Here is a 20,124-nt window from a genome sequence, read left to right as displayed (position 1 = left end):
GCGGCGGGCGGGCGGTGCTCGGGCCGGGGCCGGGCCGGGACCCGGTGAGGTGGGACGGGGAAAGGGGTGGTGGTGGTGGTGGGAGGCGGGGGTGTGGGGCCCGGTTCGGGAGGGAGGGATTTGGGGCTCCCCCACGGAGTGCTCCCCTCGTGCCGCTGAGGCCGTGCGTGCCCAGGGGAGGGCTCCTGGAAGCCCTGGGGGTGTGCTCAGAACGAGCCCGAGCTCTGCTGAGGCACCCGATGTTGTCCCGTAAATGTGTCCTCGTGTCCCCTCCCCGCTTGGCCTGCTCCTGCGGCTCCTGGCAGGGGCATGGTGTGTGGGAAGGGGTCTTGGGACAGAAGCCAGGCCGTGGTGTCTGTGGTGTTAGTCAAAAGAAATGTCTGACCCCAGAATCGGAGGAACCGAGTGCTTCCTGCTTGCTTAAAAAAGGGTAATTCCTTGACTAGTTAGAGGTAATGCCTGCTAAATGAACAGAAAAGATAATAAACTGAAGTGTAAACACAATGGAAATACGGTCTTACTAAACAGTAATAAAAAATTGAAAATGCATTGAAAACCCCTTGGCACTAAACATATAAAAGTGACCATTAACTTTTGAACCTCATTCATGCAGCTCATGTTCCACAGAGGACTTTGGGTACAGCTCGTGGAGAAGGATGGGTGCTGATGAAGCCACCTGAACAGGACGGGGCTGCTGCCAACCAGAAGCACAAGGCCTGAGGTATAATTTTGGCTTTGTACGTACAAATCTGGACAGGTCAGAATTTGCGTGTCCCTTTGAGGTGTCAGGCATGTCCATGGTGGGCACTCCTGGTTGTTTGGTGGTTGGTGTTTTGGTGTGGTGGGGGTGTTGAGAGCTGTATTTGCTCTGGAGCACTGCCAAAATATAAAAACTGATCCATAGGGAGAGAATTCAGTGTGGGAAAAGATATATTGGCAACACCCTTAACTGCTACAGTACAACTGCCTCAGCGGGGCTGCATGCAATATTTATCTGCACAGTTTTCCATTCTTTTTTTGAAAGTATACCAGTCAAGAATCGCAGTAATTATGAACATTGCTCCTGCTAAAAATCCATGTTGTGGTGGGAAGGTCTGAGTGGAGCTGGCAGCTCCACTGGTCTGGCATGTCAGGGAACAAGTTTTGTGGGTGAGTTTTGTGATACAGATACCTAAATAGCAGAAATTATTCTCAAAAAAACTTTATGCTTTGTTTGCATTTAATGGCATGTGTATATTACATTGACTATGATTTGGAAGATTTTGGAAATATAATTCACGGTAGCCTTACAAGTAATCCTTTTCCTTCTCTGATTATTAAACCCATATAATTTCTGTAAAAGAATATTGGTAATAAATACATAGTATCAAAAGTCCTAGCCCAAGGTTTTTCAGAGTTTTTTTTTTTTATTATTTACATGTCAAGGGTGTCTCCAAATTCATCTCCGTTTAAGTTTATGATGGAACAGACAATTCCTTTTACACTTGGCAATCAAACCTTATTGTGTGGCCCGTACAGTTTCTTACAATCAAAGTAGGGTTAGAGAGTTCAAGACACTTTGCAGCGCCGGGTATCACCTAGAAGCAGAAACAAAAGGACCCATTTATTTATTTTTATAGGCTGTCCTCTGACCTAAAGCTAGTTCACAATTAGTTTGGGGAGAGCTTTTCAAATGAAAATGCCCTCCAGAGTTCTACTTTGTAGACACCATTTTATATTTAAAAAAAGGCAAAGCTGTTCTAATAGGAGAGAATACTTTTTTAAGGGAGCTGGAGATACACAGCTAATAATCAGCTCTGTATTTTAACTGAAGGCACAGTGATGTTGAATTTTACTGTTCAATGTCATGAATGGGAAGCATTTCAGTGATGTCTGTAAGCATCAACAGTGCTCTGAATGCACGATGTGACCCAAAATTATCCTTTTTCCAAATTAAGTAATATGGACGAAGAGAAATAGCACCAAACTAGTTTGAGCCTTCAATCGCAAAGAAATGCCTCAAGTTCTGATCACTCCCGTGGTTTATCAGAGCTACCTCAATGGTTCCCAAACCTCAGACTGGCTAATACAAGTTTTTCTTCATCTTTGTGTGTGTATTTGCTCAAGACAGAAAATCTGTTGTCCTTTTATTAGCTGTTTGCAAGCCTAATGGGTTTTAAATGGTATTTTCTTAACATTTGAAAAGCAATCATTGCAGGGATGTTATTGGCACGCAAGCAAACAATGTGCTTGTTTCCTGAGCCAAAAGTGGGAGGCCAGCATCACCCTACAAACTTGGCAGTGTAAAACTTACTAAGGTTATTCATACACATTCTCATTTCCAGATGTAAACTGGGAACCCTTGGACTCTGTAAAGTCCATGTGTTGCTCTAAGTAGAAACTTTTTATGGTTGTTTAGAAGCTTATGCATTCTTCTCTTGATTAAATATAATATATTAAATCTATGTATTAAAATAGAAGATATCTAAAATATATTTTCAGCAATTCATAAAACCTTGCATGTTATTTTTCTCCCCATAAAATCATCCAGTTTGTGATGCTCCGTAGGGGAGTTTTAACTTCACCCTAGAAATGTATATTGACATATTTTGGTTTGAAACTGTCCAGGTGCGTTTGTCCCTCTGTGAGATCTGGTCAGCCTTCTCTCCTGCCTGCCTGTTCAGACGTCATTTTACCTGGATTCACAGCGATGTGAGCGGTGTTGGGGCACAGCTGGTAAGAAAGTGGGCTTGGGTGGGTTGCGGCCTTCGTGTTGGGTGTGCCAACCCTGCTTTTGGAAATAGGTGTGTTCCACTGTTTTTTTTTGTGTGGTCACACTTGCTACCAAATCTGTGTCAACCTGTCTGAACTGCTTGGGCAAGAAGAACAGAATGGCCTGAGAGGTTTGTGGCTGCTGAAAAGGACACTCATTTTTCAGCAGTAATACCAGAAGCTCTCAGGGGGTACTTGCCGATCAGAGCAAATGTTATTCATGACTGTACAAACTTACGGATTCCCTAGCTCTAATTCAGTCTTCTGTTGGGCGCTTGCAGCCCCTTTTTGAAGTCATTAAGCAAGCTGCCTGCCTTCTGGCAGAATTGAATATAAGCCAGTGGCTTCTAGCAGCCTTCTAGTGGCTGTGCAGTCCTGCTCTTTTTAAATGTAAGCCAGATGGCTGAGTCCAAAAGGCAGTAGGTGTATGATTCTTTTGTAGAGGGGACAGCTAGGTAATTGCACCTTGCAGTAGTAGTTCATGATATTTTGTAATTCTTCTTTGGTTTCAGGATATGTTTTCCATCTAGGATCTAAAATAATTTGATTATTGTAACTCACCTTGTTAAGTGTGGATGTTTACTGGGGCAAGTAATGAATAATAAGAAATCGATAATAAGGCATAGTTAGAAATGAATTAACTTCTCATCTGCCTTAAGAAATAATTAGAGCTCTGCTTTCCCCAGGTGTACCTGAATAGACTCTTATGTCATCTGGGGTTTTTATTACAATACCTTTGGAAGTCATTCTTCCTGAAAGACTTACCTTATGTTGTACACTTTGGAAGGATTTTTCTTTCTTTCTGTATGTTTACATTTTGACTTCATAATGTTGTTAAACACTAAATATTTAGCAATATATATTTTGGAAATAGGAAGGTTGGGTTGGAATGAAAATTGAGTGTGGAAATTGAATGATTCCATGGTGCTCTTAGACCGTAAGGGTACTTGGAGGTGTGTGGTGCTTAGAGCCTAAGCACTGCAGCTGGAGTTGTGATACTTCAGTATCACAACAATCAGGGCTATAAAAAAAACCTGCCTGCAAACTCTGTTTACAACAATGTTTTTGAATTACAAGCTGTTACAATCTTAGTGACTGACAAAAGTCACTTAGGGCTACTTAGTTAGGCTTAGTAGCAATTGGATACTCTGAAGTATTTGGGAATCTAAATCTTGAAAGCCATGGGGTCTACTGGGATCATTTGCTATAGGTTGAAATCAGTGAGAATTGTACTTTTTAAGAATATGACCCCCCCCCCCAGCAAAGTCCTAGTTTCTTTTTCTGTGCTTTTTCTGTGTGTATTTCTAATTGTTGCCACTGACTTCACTGGGTATTTCAGAACTGCAAAGCCCAAATGGTTCCCATCAGGACAATTTTGAGTACTGGAAGTCTTGTAGAAATGGGCACTTCTATGTCTGATAGTAAGATGCATGGAATTAAACACTTCAATTATGAAACCCCATTAACCTAGGTAAAAGAAAAGGAAATTTAAAATCCACAAAATGACTGTACTATGACAGTCAGGTAGTTGGAGGCGGTCAGTTGCTGGAGGTGGTTTGCTTTGCGTGCCCTTTCACCACCTGCATTTTGCAGTGCTTCTGGCTGCAGAGGAATGTGTGATGCCAGGCTTGTTACTTGCACCCAATCTGTTTACTTTTATTTTAAGCTGCCTTTTCAGAGAAAAGTGTTTAAATATTCTTTCAAAGAAAAAGGTCTTTTTGCTCTTTGAAGTTCTGAGGATTTCAATGCATTTTATGCACATGAATGAAATTTAAGATGTTCTATACATCTGAATATTTCTATTTGTTCTTTTTAAAGAGAATTAGCAGGAACATAACACATAAGTAAGGTAAATGTGCAATTAGAGAATAGATTTGTTTGTTTATTAGTCCATTTGTTTACTTTGATGCTTGTTGGATTTGCTTAAGGGTTGTAAACCACCACCGAATTCAGCACCAGAGTCAAATTTAAGGAACTGAGAACTTTCTTGCATTTTTCCTATCTTCCATTTGAATGGCAGAATATATCTTTTCAGTCTTGCCTTGTTTACTACAGATATATCCAAAAATGCACATGAATATTATATGTTATATTTAGATATGTAAATGTATATACCTGTTTGCATTTAACAAAAATTGAAATGCTGTCCTGCACATGCTTGCCCCCATGAAAAGGGTGAGACCAAATGCATCCAGTTATATCACTTGAACATGCAAACTTACTACGAGGAGCATTGGATTGAAACTGGCACAGAAAAGGATAGAATAGAACAGGATAATGTTTCAGATAGGAGCATATTTGCTGAATGTGACTATTGTAAGGATAGTTTTTTCCTTTACAAAATATTTTTCTTTCAAAATTCATTTTCCTTGATGACTTGCATTGTGGTTTCTCCCTTAAGCAGTGTTATCTAAAGCCAGCATGTTATTTTCTGGTCTTATCAGGGTGGATATTCATTCCCGGAGACTGTACCTTAACTGCTTACTCATTGTATAGACAGCAGTGCAACCGTTAGCAGCCCAGTTTCTTCTGAAGCTGAGCTATTAAAGTTGCTATTCAGTAAAAAGACCTCTAGATCTAATTTAGATTTTTTTTATTGTATTTCAGAGTTCTTTTGCAACTATTTGGTAAACAATGAAGGTTCTGTTACTGAAGGACCCCAAAGACAAAGATTCAGGACCAGATCCGTATATTAAAGTGAGTAAACTTAATAAAAGTAGGCAGTTGTGTCACTTCACTATTATATAATACTATCATTCAGTTCGTTAAGATAAATGAATCTAATTGTTTCAAGTAAGAAAGCTGCTTAAGCAAAGTTAGGAGCGCATGTCTGAAATTACAGTATCTTCTAAGAAAAAATATATGCTAGAAAATTGGCTGTTACAGATTCCCAATAACTGAAACGTTTGCAGTGAATTCAGCATTAAAATTCTTAGACAATATTGATACTAAGACAATTTCATTTAAATTAATATTGGTTATGTTGATGTGATAGTTCTGTGATGACAGAATAATTTGGTGTTCTCAACCAGAAATGTAATGGGCAAAGGAGGCTGCATGTTGCTGTCCCCCTTTCTTCTGTAGACTTCACTGATGGGAGTAGTATTTGCTTGTGAAAGCAGTTCTATGGACTTCAAGGAATTACAGAGATGTTAAAGAATATTGGCAGGGATAGTTGATTATTTGTCACTTAGGGAGTTCAGGGCTTTGGGCTGATTCCTACTGTAACTGCACAGAGGGAGACCTCAGTTTCACAGCTGTTTGTTCGGAATCATGCTGTAATACTGAATAATCTACCAGTGTAGATTCACTAATAAAAACAAATCAGATACCGTTGTATTTTAGTTTAGGAAAAAATACTTGTGCTGACCTAGTCAATTTTTTGAAACAAATATTTAAAATGTGGAAACTTACTTCCAGAACTGTACATCCTTTTTCCATAGGAATTAGGATTATATGGACTTGAAGCAACTTTGATTCCAGTTTTGTCATTTGAATTTGTCTCTCTTGAAAGCTTATTTGAAAAGGTAAGTTTTGAGTTATTTGGGTTGTCTTATTTTCAACAGAGTTTAGGCCATAATTGCCAAGGTGCAGTATCTTATTGATTTAATAATACTGTTGCCTTTTTAGTACCTCTTTGTTTTTCTACAAACAGATGTTTGTAATACAATACAGTATTGTACCCAAGAACAAGCATGTAGTCAATATTTGTTAAAGAATTAAGTTAGAATAGTAAGGGATAGATTTTCACAGGTGGTGTAGCATTTTGTCACAATGAAAAAGATCTGTGACAACTAAAGCTTACCTGAGGTTCACCCTTACATTGTGCTGCAGTTGTGTACCGCATCTCTGACGTGCATGGAATCAAATTTCATAATTGCTGTTTGCACTCTCAAAGTTATTTCAATTTCATATGTTGAAAAGGTTTTCTGAGAGAGGTTACATTTAATGACGATCTCCACCAGCATTTAGCTCTGTTAGGTGTTTGAATGTATCACAGTATGCATGTACAAGTGACCCAAGAACACCTTTTTGTACTGATCTTTGAGAGCATGTTGGTGACCTTAACTGTTTTTTGAGTGGGCAGAGGGCAAGAAACAAGGAGCTGGCTGGGCAGTACCACAGCGTTACTGCTTGGGAAAATAGCTGACTCTTCCTGTGTGAATTTGGAATCCTTCCTATGTTGTTCACCTATCCCGAAGCTGACTTCGGTGACAGGGAACCTTATCTGTTCCTACTGATTTTCAGTGTTAATATCACACAGGAAATACTCAAAGTTTGTATATGTTTATCTTGTAAATATCCTGGCTACCAGTAGTAATACTTGCCTGTTTCAGGTATTTATTGAAGCTGCTTTGTTAACAAGATTATAAAGAATTTATCAATTTATCTCTTTTAAATGTATTTACTCATTTTTACTTCTTAAATCTGCTCTTTATGAATAGCTCTCTCATCCAGACTCTTACGGGGGCCTAGTTTTCACTAGTCCAAGAGCATTAGAAGCCATCAAGATATGTTTGAAAGAGAATAGTAAAAATGAAGGTAAGTGCTTATTTATATTCCTTGTTCTTTCTGTTTCAGCATTGTGTGAAGTTTTTCACTCTATTTCACCCATCAGAAGCTGTTTGGAGTATTCCTTTCGAAAAAAAATATCCTATAGCTCTTTTGACATCATAAAGGCCTCATGCTAAATGGAGCTTTTAAGGGATTGAATGTCGGGTTTTCTGCACTTACACTGCTGTTAGAAATGAAAGGATAAAGCTTTTGGTGTAAATTACTAATTAGCTTGGGCTTTTTCCTCAATCTGTTGTGGTTTGTTGAAGCTACAAAGAGTTATAAACAGACTCATGGATAAGCAGTGTTTTGCTGCAGTGCCAGGTTTTGCTTACTACATGCTATCCCCCCTTTAAGGGAGGTGCTTGTTACAGAAACTGACCGCTGCTGCTACTTGTGTAATTCATTTGAGATCTTACAGAAAAACCTATTTCTATCTTGCATGTAAAATTTCTAAGTTGAATTAAACATTAGCTAAAAAGCAATAAAGAAATGGTAGTATGTAGAAACCAACGGATCGGTTGTGAGGAAGAATCCTGCAGAGTGCTAAATACAAATTGGCATACCAATAAGCTATCAAATCTTTGTAAACTCTTCTGAATTCTTTTGAGAAGTGCTAACTTCCAGCATTGAGTTCCTGTGGATATTTATGTATGCATACATTTTGTGACTTTATCTGCTCCATATTTGGGCTGCAGTTATAGTAATCAATGTACAGTGAATGAGGTTAACCTCTTGAATAAGTGGTAAATACACTGATACAGGTCCCATTAGCATTTTCAACAGCAGAGGGCTATATTTTAATATTTTGGGGGCTATAATTTTATTTTTTAAATATATTAAAATATTAAATATTAATATTTAAAAATATGATGTCTCTTATACAGACGCAATCTCCTAATCCTGGTTAGGACTGTTGGAAGTTGCTGAAGTATATACTTTAAAGAAATGAGTCTTCAGTTCCTATTTGGGTTCCTATTAAAGCTAATCAATCCTTTCTATTTTTTTTTCTGATTATTTTTTTTTATTGTTGTTGTAGCTTCTGTTTATATTTTCTTCTTTCCCAAGAATGCAACAAAAGAACTGTCCTGTGCTGTATGGTTTTTAGACATGATAATAAGACTTTGATCCATTTGGATTTCTGGTATAGGGTTAAGGTACCTGGATCCAAGAATTGATTAACACCTGAAGGAAGAAAAGCATTTTCTAGTAATTTTGGTCTCTGGTACACTTTATTTTAGACCTAATATCTTTTGGTGTATGTTTAACATACAATCAGATTCTACATTTCCCCCATGTAAGAATAAGAGTTACTTTATAGAGTATGTAGTGAATACATATAGATTTTTACCCTTTTTGGTGTTATAGAAGATTAGTTCTTTGTCTAACCCTTCAATTTTAAATCTCCATCTGTATTTGATAGTTATAATGTTTAGGTTGAAATTCATCAGTTGGTATGTTGAAATCTCACTCTGTCTGCTGTTCTTTCTCAGAAGCTTTGTTTTAAAAAGTCTTAATACAAAATATAAATAAACATTGCAAGTTGCATATGATCTGACGTAAGGTGAAACACATTAAAAATGCTATTTTACATAAGCAGATAAGCGCTATTTACTCAAATTGAGCTTTTAACAACATGTTTTTGACTGCTATTTGCGCAATGAAAAGAATACATTAAAAATCCATTTTTATACTTCCCCAGATTGCTGAAACACATAGTGATGTATTAGTATTTTGCTGTACTTGTTGATTTTATCTGAAGTCCAAATACACATTTAGCATTCATATTTTGTCGCCATGTGCTTAAACTTAATGTTTTACAGCCTGGTCAAAATCTCTTAGACAAAGATGGAATACCAAACCAGCGTACGTGGTAGGGAAAGCTACAGCTTCTCTAGGTAAGCTGGAAGTTGAATGAAGAAGTCTTAAATTTGTCTTGTAAGTACAATTTTTGGAGTATTGGCAGCTGTTCAAGGGTGCTCAGAAAAAATATAGGTAAGATTTATAAATGGTTATTTTTGAAAACAGATAACGTGTCTACAACTATCTGAAGTAAGGACGTACAGATCACCATCTGGTCTTCAAGTACCTTTGTTGTAATGTGATGTTAACTACTTCAAAAATTTGGTCAAAAAAAACCCCACACCTCTCACTGTTCTTAATTCCCAGATTATTTTTTTTATTCTTTTTGGAAACAAAATTAGATGGCAGGAATTACAGCATAATTGTGTGAGATGGTAGGAAACTTGATGCACTGGCCCATCTTTTGCCTTCTGTGTCTGTCAGGTATTTGCCAAACAGAAGTCACCAGTATGCAATCCGTTGACTTCATCGGGCCAGCTGCTTTATTTGTCTTCACACTGGTTTTAATCTGATGCAATATAAATTTGATGTGCACAAATAAAAATTCAGTGTAGGTTTTAGTTTGTGTGAGACTTTCTTGTTGTAAAATTGCATAGAAGCTTTATCTTCCCGTTGAACGAGGCATGAAACATTACCAAAAAAAACTAACATTGGAGAACTCTGTCATGGTTTTTCTGCCTCTAGTCCAAAAATAATTTGGTAAGTACTGGCTACCCTTATAAGAAGAGTTTTTGCAGGCAGGCTGCTAACAATGCTGGATCATATAATGGTGACTCCTAGCAACCATCATGAATCAATTGAGTCTAACCCAAATTAGTTAACTTGTCAGGGATTCATATTATGCCTATTAACTTGCTTAAATAACAGTAGTGTTAAACTCTGAGATTTTCCAATGGGATTTCTGCCTTTGTTACCAACAACAGCAATAGTCTCACTGGGAAGCGAGCTGCAACCAAACCATGTCAGGAATTGCAGCCCATTCAGCAGGGTCAGGCAGAGTTTTCTGCTTCACCACTTCAGGTGTGAGAGTTAAACTCTCAAAAACAGACTAGCTGTCCCCAGAATTCTTATTTTGTACTCTTCGTGTATGTGTCTCTAGAGCCAAAATTGCATCCTTCATAGCATGTTACATGTTCAAATGCTCAGATTTTTTGCTTTCAAAGAAGTATTTGTTTCTAGATCAAATTGGGTCTCCCTTCTCAAGCTGCATGTTTCTGTGACTGTAAGTCTGAATTGCTCTTATTGAATTCTGTTACTGTTGTTTTGCTGCTTTTGGTTATAGTGGAAGAAATTGGCCTTTCCCCACAAGGAGAAAAGACTGGAAATGCTGAAAAATTAGCTGAATATATTTGTTTGAGTAAGTATCTAAAGTCTTCAACTTAAATTAAGCTCATGTGCATAGTTCATTACATATAAAGTCAGGTGGATCTTGAAACAGGGAAGTATATACTACATAATTCATCATAGGTAGAGTCCTTGAATTCAGCATCTGGGGAATACTAGTGTTATCTCTAAAAGACAATATTTTGAAACCCTTATTAAGAAATACTAATTTACATGAAATCTTGGACTCTGTAATTGAATACTATAAGACCCAGTAGACAAAGTGCTTTTTTAATTAATGGTCAGAGCTGTAATGATTTGCAGTTGCTGCTTAATCATGATTTAAATGATTCTGACTGTAGGTGTGCTGATTCTCTGTGAACTTTGAATGACCTGACTCTTTGCTTCAAACCAGCTGATGCTGGGCACTTTTCACCGAGCCATAATTCAAAGTAGACAAAGGGAACTCCTTTCCTCAGAATGAACACGCAGTTTCAGAGAGCTATTTTTCAGCACCGAAGGAGAGGGGTTCTAGAGTGGTTGTGAAGAAGCAGCAGCTTCTGACAGCCACTGGTGGGAAAGCAAAGGTTTACAGCCTTTCACATAGAATATCTTGAGCAGAGGGCAGTTTCTTACAAGAACACCAGCCAACTATAGAAATTAACACACTGCTTTAGCATTTTGATTATCCTTACAAAAATGACTGCCTTTGAATACCCTTCAGTTTTAATAACCAACCATTGATTTTTTCAATCATTGGAGACTGCTTGTTGTTGATAGATACAATCGTGCTTGGAGATTTATTGGATGGTGCATATTTATACCCTCACAATTTATAGAAGTGGCTTACAGAAAAAAATACACAAAGTAGTTTATAAGAACCTCTGAAGCACAGCTTAAATTATATCAAGTTCTGTATTTTGTATTCATTTTTCTTTATTCTTTTATTTGTTTTAACATAGGTAAATGAAAAGAGTAACTTAACATCTTTTATCATTAAAATTTATTGTCAGAATAAAAATAAAATCTGCAGCAATGATATTTCTTTGCTATTTGCTGTGCTTTGGTACCAACTTCAACTTAAGTGAAATAAAGGAGTTTACTTAACTAAATAGCCAGGTTTAAGGAAACTACTTGTCTTGAAAAGACACTAGTTTTTCTTAATGTGATGAGGAACCCGCATCTATTTTGAGAGATGATGGCACAGCTGTGTGCAGCTGTATACAATCTCACCTCTAAATTATCTCTGTAATTCTATTATTTGGAGAAAAGACAAGCTCTGCAAAGGAAGTCTGCTGTTTTAATTCCTACCCAAAACCATCAGAGCTTCTATTTTCCTTTAAAGGTAAAGGATTACTGATGAGTTTCAGTTTACGTTAAAGAAAACGATTTCTCTAGTTTCACTTATTTCTCATCAGAACTGCTCTTTCACAGAACATTTTAAACAATGTATTTTAAGCATTGAACGGTCAGTACACTTAAAACAATCACTGTATGGGCATCTAGTTTTACTAGGGATTTTAGGACTTTAACAGCCCTAAAATGCTGTTGTGTAAAAACCGAAGTAAGATAACGGTGTTTGTTATAGTGCTTAAAAGCTAAGGCTGTAGTAATGTTCAGAAAGTCTCACACTTAATCATTTTTATCTAATAAAATATAGTACTGAAAACTTTCCAAAATTAACTCATTTGAGAGCCCTAAAATCACCACGTTACCTAGAATCTCAGACAGTGCTATCTCATTCTTCCCAAGCCTGCTGTTGGCATTCCCCATCACTGTGTTTTCCCCTTCCTGTGAGTGCACTCAGGGTGCACAGAGTTAGGATGGCTGCAGGAATAGAGGTGTAACCCAAGAGACACATGTGAGTAACATTGGTAGGATTTTTTTTTTGAGCAGAATTTTTCTCCTCTAATTTATTAGAAACATAGAAGCCCTATGGAAACTGTGTCCCAGGTGTGTCATACTCTACAAGAGATAAGTTATAAACAGGACCAGAAAAGTCCTGCTCCCAAAATAACCAGGGGGCTTTCATGTGTAGGCAGTGCAGCAATAATCTTCTAATCTGAAGAAGTAAAGGATAAGAGGACATGAGGATACCCGCTTCCACTCTTGCTTTGGAAGTAGAACCATTTTTCCTTGGGGAAGTAAGAAAATAGACTTTCAGATTTACTGAAACTTTTCAGCAAAGTCCTCTTCTTTGACTGCCTGAGTATTCTTTTATAGGGAGAGTGCTGTCATGTACAAAGTGGGACTGAAGTTTTAGATACAAGAATTGGGGAAGATTGCCTCTCTGAGGGAGAGGAGATGAATTGTGCAGTACTTGTTTTTCTTTGTAGACTTTCAAGGGGAATAGAAATGCACTTTATCTTTCACAAGATCTTTTTAGACAATGTATTCATATTATAGTTGTGGAATATTTTTTAATTTACATGCTAAGTAGCTCTATCCTCTGAACTGTGGATGCAGTTGCACTGTAAATGTTTTCAGCCATTTTAGGGCTGTGTCTGTGATGGAGCATGCAGCATTTGCAGCAGTGTTCAACATTTGATACCTTTAAAATGTATTAAGTCTTATGTTTATTCTCTATTAAAAATGTTAGTTAATTAAATGTTTTTATTTTTGTATTTCCAGGAGAGAAATCTAATCCATCATGCCTTCTTTTTCCGTGTGGAGCCCTGAAAAGAGAAGTACTTCCTACAGCACTTAAAGAAAAAGGTTTAACATCCAATAAATGCTCATTAAACTAGTCAGCTATGGGAGTATTTGTATCTAAAGATTTTGAACCAAAATTGAATAAGTAAAAATTAAGCTTTCTATTATGTTGTATAGAGGATGGGAGTAAAAACTGTGAGGTTGGAGCGCTGTCCACAGTGCTTGGACTGAGTTGTAGTATGGCTTGAGCAAGGTTCTTTGCCTTAGTTCATCACCTTCCTTCTCATCTGTGAGAAGGAGGAAAACTTATTCACAGAAATGTTGCAAGACTTGCCAGTTTTTCCTAACATTCATCAAGGTCCTCTGGTTACTAAAGCTTTATTGTTTCTTGCATAATTGATAGCAGAAATAATCCAGGAATCCTTCACATAAATTTTTCTGTATCTTTTTAATCTTCTTAGCCTGAAATTTAAGTGCAATGGGTATGTTAAGAGTGTCTTACTGAAATCGCAGAAATTAATGAAATACTGTTTAGTTATGAATGTCTGTTCTGATTCCAGGCATACCTCTGGAAAGCCTTACTGTATATCAAACAACCCAACACACCAGTCTCCAGGGATCATTGAGCAGTTATTTCTCACAACAGGTATTGGATGCTGATGTAACTTGAGAATTTTTGAGGTCTGTGATAAAACATAGCAAAATATTTTCATTTTTATCATGTGTCTGCAAGCAACAATTCTGGTGATGCGTGAATTTCCTACATAGGCTTCTTTTCTTCTTACCCTGCTGACTACCAAGAAAAGTCTTTGGCAAATGCTACAGGCAGAGAGTTAAGTCCCTCAGTTACTTGTTCCAGCAATTATAAAAGTCTAAAGCACACAGTGCCTCTGAGGGAAGAAGAAAACAAAACCTTTCACACCTTGTCTAATTTCCAGAAGATAAGTAAATTTCAGAATCACTGAGAAGTAATGGCATAAAAAATGACACATTCACTTTCATCCTTTGAGCTGGATGACTGCTTTTTAGATAATACCATGTCAGAAATAACATTTAGTGAAGTTTTTGAACAGGATTTTTTAAAATTATTATTGTCACTAATATTTCTAGACAGCTTTAAAACTTTGTAGGGCAGAAAACTACTACTGCTTTTTGATTCATAATATAAAGCCAGGTTCCTTCTCTGATTATCCAGTTTACTAATATGGATCTAATTAAGTGTTAGAATTCCAAGTGACATGCTGTTGACAAACATACTGAGTTAATTTGATAGCGTTTTCATTATTTTTCTCCTTTGAGAACTGTCAAATGTCACTAAGCCAGGATGATTACATAGTAAATGATTTGAAGCTAGTAATAATTGACTTTATTTTGCCCAGATTGGCTTTCTGAATTTTCCATTTGTAAGAGTCTACGTTATATCTAGGATTAATTTCCTTCCAAATGCAGCCTTTCCTTCGTGGAGAAATTTGGCCTGCCTGAGCATGTTGCACCTCTCTTTAAAATCTGTGCATTGATGTCTTATTAAATTACATATTGATTTTTGAAGTCTTTTTTTCAAGAGGTCCCAAAAGGCTAAGGCATGGGCTGTCTAGCTGATACATTGCAATATCCTGCTATTCCTAGGTGGATATTACAATTCTAATCCCCATGGAACGTAGTTTATACCAGTTATAAAAGTGAGTCAGTAGTAAATACATATCCTGTAGCTTCCTGAGCTCTTTTTATGGAACTCCTTACTTGCTGCAATTAGTATGTTAGTTTCAGTGTGAAGCTATTAAAATGTGTTTCTCATGAGCTTTTTGGTTAAGTGATGATATTGTGGTTATGTAGTGCCTGGATAGCTGATACAATATGACAAGTGTTTAGTGCTTTGTGAGACAATGAACAGCACTGTGGTAAACTCTCATTCTCTTTTCTGTGAGCTTCCAAGTCATGCACCGTAAAATAACAGCAGATGTAGAGCGAGCACATCCTTCTAGCCAAACAGAAAATCATGATAAAGAAGGCATGTGCTTTGGGTCTGCAGGCTGGGAGCTTGGGACCTTCACGCCAGACAGAATTTTGCAGAATTTTCTTTTGGCTACAGCATGTTTCTGCTGCTATCTTAGGGCAGCCTTGTTCGGGGAGAGGAAGCCTTCCCAGTGGTGTGCAGTTTTAAGCCAGCACCTCATCTTTGTCACAGCATCTCTGGGTGGGAAGAGCCTAGGATAAGCAACATGAGCTGGGAAGCAGGGAAAATGTCCAGAACTGAGACTGAGAAAGGATTTAGGGAAATAAATTGTCAAGTTTATTTTTCTAACCAGGAAAATGAGTATGGCTGCAGAAAAAAATCCGTACTTTTATCACCAGTTTGTGTGACAAAGTATTCAATTAAAGTCGCACCTGGATTTCAGCTGACTATCTGCACCACAGGAAACCCTCTTTGTTGGTTTAACATCTGTTTCTCATCAACAAAAATCATGTCCATGTAGAGACGGTTAGAGAGGCTTGCATGAAAGTGTACTGATGATATGCTGCAAATGTGAGAAATCTGTGCCAACCTGTGGTTAATTTTACTCAGGGAATCCCAGCAAGTGTTGTGTTCTTCAGTCCGTCTGGTGTCAAGTTTTGCCTCCAGCACATTCAGAAGCTATGTGGGGATTTTATCAACCATGTGAAGGTACTTTTTCTTTTCAAATAGTGGTGAAGTATGATAGGGTGTAAGCTTAGGTTGGGAGACTGAAGGAGAGGGAAGCTGTTACACCCTTTACAAACTTCTATTTTCTACCAAGAGTGCCTTAGACCTGAAAAAGTGAAAAATAAGAAGTCTGGAAGGGGTAGGACTCTAAGTGTAGTCTCTAGCAATCTATGCAAGCTAAACAGAGGTTAAGAGTGCAAAGTGTCTGTAAAGAAGCAGCAGTTTATCTAGGTGAAGACTGCAGAACACAAAATTTGGAAATTGTTTGAAAATTCTGTTTTGGGTTGAGTGCAGAGGACAGCGCTCTGCTTGCTCACAATACAAAACCAGCCATCATAAAATAAGCACATGGAATATAATGACATAAGAATATTAAACTTTGAGAGCAGGTCAGAGAGAATTGTGTTATGAATGCTTTATTTCTTGAAAGTGATCAGATGTGTTAAATGTGAAGTAATGATCTGAAAACTCACAGAATAATTCACTTCAAAAACAATTGTCAATTAAGTCTAACAAAGCAATACCCTGAGAAATTGAAATTGGAAAATTTGTTTTCTAACTTACATTTTTAAGACAATAAATCTGTGTGAGTTCTGTCACAGTATTGCATAAAATGAGAGGAAAAAGCTAATGTTTTTGCTAGTTAAAAGAGTCAGAAGCATGTATTCTTGAATTAGGAACTGCTTTAGGCTCAAAGGAGAGGAGTTTGCATCAGTATTATTTGACACTTCTTAGTGATCCTAGGAATTAGTACAGAAATTCTAGGAAAAAAGGAAACAAAGCATTCTGTAATTAAGAGACTTTCATAATAGCAATTAGAGATGCAAAATAAATAATTCCAGTTCTAATGTCCTTTAGAGTTAGGAATATATAACCATGCTTCTCATTGCAACAACATAAAGAAGAAGAAAAACATCTTAGTGTACAGGATTTCTGAACTTTCTATTTACGTATGAAAATATGTAATTGTGATAGCGGATAAGAATGCTAGTTTGTTCCAATAAATTCCAGTAAAAAGAAACAAGTGACTTGCTGAAGCTGGTACTGGCACTTACTGATCATCTACCTTACATGTTTGTTGGTAGAAAAGCAGCCTGATTTCAGTGTGGGGGAAGTAAGGCCAGTGGCTGTCTCTCAAGGAAGCTCATAATACTTCTGTCTTCAGCGGTACAAGGTAGCTTGTAATGTGATTGTCCTTGTTACGTGTGTTCAGCCTAACCAGAGATGGGCTATCATTGCACCCATGGAGCTGTTCACACTGTATTCCTTGTAACCTCTACTTGTTCTGCTTTCTTATTGACACGCTATCTTATGCAGCTGAGAACCCTTTAAAAAAGAGGAGTTTTTGACCTAGATTTTTTATTTTCCCAATAACTTGACCAGTCTCCCCTGGGTAGAGGCTTTATCTCCTGGTCAAGGTGTGATTAGCTCTTGCTTGAGTCAGCAATTACAGGCTTAAGCATATTAAAATTCCTCTCATCTTTCCTGTTTTTTGAAAGACCAACTTTAAATGCTTCTAATGGTGGAAGAAATGATCTATCCTAAGTAATTTCTAAGTAGCTCAACTTGTAGGTAGTTTTTTGTACTGAGAATCTTCAACCTGAATGGCTAGTTGAGTAAGCTCAGACACGCAAGCTGATATACTGACAAGGCCAGCAAATAAAGCAGGATGCGTACCGAAGTCACTGTTAAGAGCTTGTACCATACCCGCCTACCCTAGTTGTAACCGCAGCCAATGTCGTTTCAGTTTGCTGCTATCGGTCCAACAACTGCTGAAGCCATGGAAGCAGCAGGGATCCCAGTAAGCTGTACTGCAGAGAGTCCAACTCCCCAAGACCTCGCTGCTGGGATCCAAAAAGTGCTTTGCCTACAGAACTGCGTTCTGTCTAGGAACGCTGCACATATTTCAGGCTGAGTATGGCTCTGTAGAAGGTTTTTAATTCTGCAGACCTGTTGTCCTGCAAGAAAGTATTGTTTGGAAACATGCAATGCTATCCTTACCAGCAGCTCATGAGAGCAGCTGACATCTAAATATCTAAGAAATCTAGAATTTGTCCAGCATGTTTTAAAGCCTCTGGCTATTCCCCTTCATCTTATTTACATGTGCAGTGTAAATATTTTATGTGGCCATTCCTGGAAAACTAGTTGCAAGAGGCTAATCTGCATCAGTGTGTTATGTTGACATTTCAGGTTCAGCGTGTTACCTCAGGTATCTTCCCCTAGTCCCCAGGTTTTCATTCCTGTGCATAGTCAGTTTTACAAGCACATCTATTTCTTTGGTAAAAGAAAATCATACTTACAATGAAGTATTTTTTTGTTTGCTTTAAAGCTTGTTTGTTTTGCTTTCAAATATTTATATTAAAATGATTGTAGATCTTCAATAGAATTGGACAGTTCCTGGAGTAAAGTTGCACTGTGTGGAGCTGATAGCAGGTCAGTTATTGACACTTAATATCCTTACAGTACAGGGTCTTAAAAATTAGGTTTTGATTTCTGATTCTGTAAAGATGGAGGATTTATTAACAGAGAAATAAACTGGCTTGTCATTGTTAATAATGGTGTTAGAGTTGTCTTGTTTGGTTGTGGCTTATGCTTTAATTGTTTATCTGTGAAAGGAGAAAAAGTAATCCTATTTAGTATTAATGTTACCTTCAGCCAATTCTATGAAATTCATAGATTTAAATCATAATAGACTCAATTATAATCCTCATGAAAGTCGCTCATGTTGTTAGTGTAATGCTAAGGTTCATAAAATAACAAATCCTCATTTGCTCTGAGTTTTTATTAGCTTAATTCTGAGCATATGACCTGAATTTCCAATTAGGTAAGAAGCTTTGTACCTAGGATAAGAGTTGATCTGAACCCAATTATGTTAATATAGACGGAAATAATTTCAAATTGTATATGTGGGTTCAGCAGTCAGACTGGGCACAATAACACAACCCTTTGCTTTATGAAGCAGTTTGGCTTCTTGAGATGAAATAGAATCTCAGAAGTATACTAATTGCTGGAAGATAATGCTGAGAATGCTGAGCAGTGGGAGGAATATTTCATTAAAGAACATCCTGTAGGATCCTGGGATCGCTATGGTAACTGGCTGGAGCTGCAGGACACCGTGCAGACATGCCCCCGAGGAGAGAAGGAAGAGAATGAACAAGAAGCAATTGTTGACTTTCTCTGACACTTTTTTTTAAGGATGATTTGAAGTTAAGCTGTTTAACATTCAGATACAGCTGGGTAGTGTCATTACAACATGGAGTGTGCAGAACTGTTCATCTCTGCATTCAAAAATAAATCTGCAGCAGACTGAAGATTTGGAAGTCAGTTCAAGTCCCCTGCAGTACTGCTCACAGCTGTAGCATTGGAATAGAAGACAGCTGGAGAAGATTTGTGTGAGCTAGTGTTTGGGGATAGAAGAAAAAGGAGAGGTAGGGTCAATCAGAGAAGAGAGCAAGAACTAGAAACAGAAAGCATTCACATGGGCTTGTGTTTCCTTGTACTATGTGGCAAATACTTCTGGTATCTAAGCCATATCTAATTATTTGCCTTGTTTATCAGCTCAGGCCCTTTCTACAGGTCTCTCCATGAGACACTATCTGTTCCCATCATTTCTAAGTAACACAGACTTACCACATTTAATATAACAAAAAAAAAGACCACAAAGGACTCTGACAGGAAAGTGGGTTGCCTTACATCTGCCACACCAGACTGTGTGCTCCTTCTTGACCTGTGGCAAACAGAAAACTCAGAAGACTTGATCTGCAATAGGTGAGGTTGGTCTAAGGGAGGCACAGCTGGCATTTGCTGAGGAATTTGGAGGCTGTGCAAACTGTAGCTGCAACTCAGTTGACAGTGTCTGAATTTCAGATTCAGATATACTCATTGTTTGTCAGTGAACAGGAAATACCAGCTCTATAGCTTGGTTCACTGTAGCACTTAATATATTTCATTAAAAAGAGAGAAAGGAAAAGAATTGCAGCCACTGAGTGACCTTTCCAGCCAGGTCAGCTGAGGCCTAGGCCTTTCTTGGCTTTATCCAATGAACCCATCGACAGCTGAAACCATTCCCAGGGCTTAGTTGCCAGCTGTGTTGGGGATTAGGATTTCATCTTTTTAGAAGACCTAGACACCCTTTACAATAGGCCATGAGTTATTTTATCCACTGCCAACCTGTCTCTGGGACATGGCATGAGCCTGCTCCCTACAGACAAACACTGCCTAAGGAACAAATCACTCTCCCAGGTGTTGACTTTGTGATAGCAAGCCTGCCTGTGTAATTAAGCAGCAAGAACTGTCCTGCT

The 20,124-nt window shown here is 37.8% G+C and overlaps 1 protein-coding gene across 4 annotated transcripts; it reads left to right on the top strand.

The window, feature by feature from the left end:
- The first annotated feature begins 374 nt into the window (after positions 1-374).
- UROS (uroporphyrinogen III synthase) lies at positions 375-18,376 on the top strand. Of its 4 annotated transcripts, none has more exons than XR_004751808.1 (13): positions 375-721; positions 2,325-2,326; positions 2,629-2,715; positions 5,359-5,448; positions 6,195-6,278; positions 7,197-7,293; positions 9,129-9,203; positions 10,451-10,525; positions 13,123-13,206; positions 13,704-13,789; positions 15,707-15,805; positions 16,921-16,997; positions 17,571-17,700. XR_004751808.1 is itself a non-coding variant. In XM_035329416.1 (13 exons), exons 5-13 carry the CDS (start codon positions 5,386-5,388, stop codon positions 17,736-17,738), a joined length of 831 nt encoding a protein of 276 aa, XP_035185307.1. In that variant the 5' UTR covers positions 376-721; positions 2,325-2,326; positions 2,629-2,715; positions 4,464-4,587; positions 5,357-5,385; the 3' UTR covers positions 17,739-18,376. The 4 variants fall into 4 exon arrangements, 3 of the variants coding, with proteins under 3 accessions (XP_035185307.1, XP_035185306.1, XP_035185308.1); XM_035329416.1 differs by lacking the exon at positions 16,921-16,997 and adding an exon at positions 4,464-4,587 and having other exon boundaries at positions 376-721; positions 5,357-5,448; positions 17,571-18,376; XM_035329415.1 differs by lacking the exon at positions 16,921-16,997 and having other exon boundaries at positions 377-721; positions 17,571-18,376.
- Positions 18,377-20,124: the final 1,748 nt, after the last annotated feature.

This window comes from Oxyura jamaicensis, chromosome 6 (assembly GCF_011077185.1).
Source record: "Oxyura jamaicensis isolate SHBP4307 breed ruddy duck chromosome 6, BPBGC_Ojam_1.0, whole genome shotgun sequence".
NCBI classification, from domain to species: domain Eukaryota; kingdom Metazoa; phylum Chordata; class Aves; order Anseriformes; family Anatidae; genus Oxyura; species Oxyura jamaicensis.
The sequence above is the reverse complement of the archived record's forward strand: the minus strand, read 5'-3'. Positions and strand labels throughout refer to the sequence as shown.

Excerpts from the sequence above, each read along its gene's own strand:
- UROS (XM_035329416.1), top strand. The coding sequence starts at position 5,386 with ATGAAGGTTCTGTTACTGAAGGACCCCAAAGACAAAGATTCAGGACCA. Across the intron at positions 5,449-6,194 it reads GACCAGATCCGTATATTAAA|GAATTAGGATTATATGGACT; the intron begins GTGAGTAAACTT and ends CTTTTTCCATAG. Across the intron at positions 9,204-10,450 it reads GAAAGCTACAGCTTCTCTAG|TGGAAGAAATTGGCCTTTCC; the intron begins GTAAGCTGGAAG and ends TTTTGGTTATAG.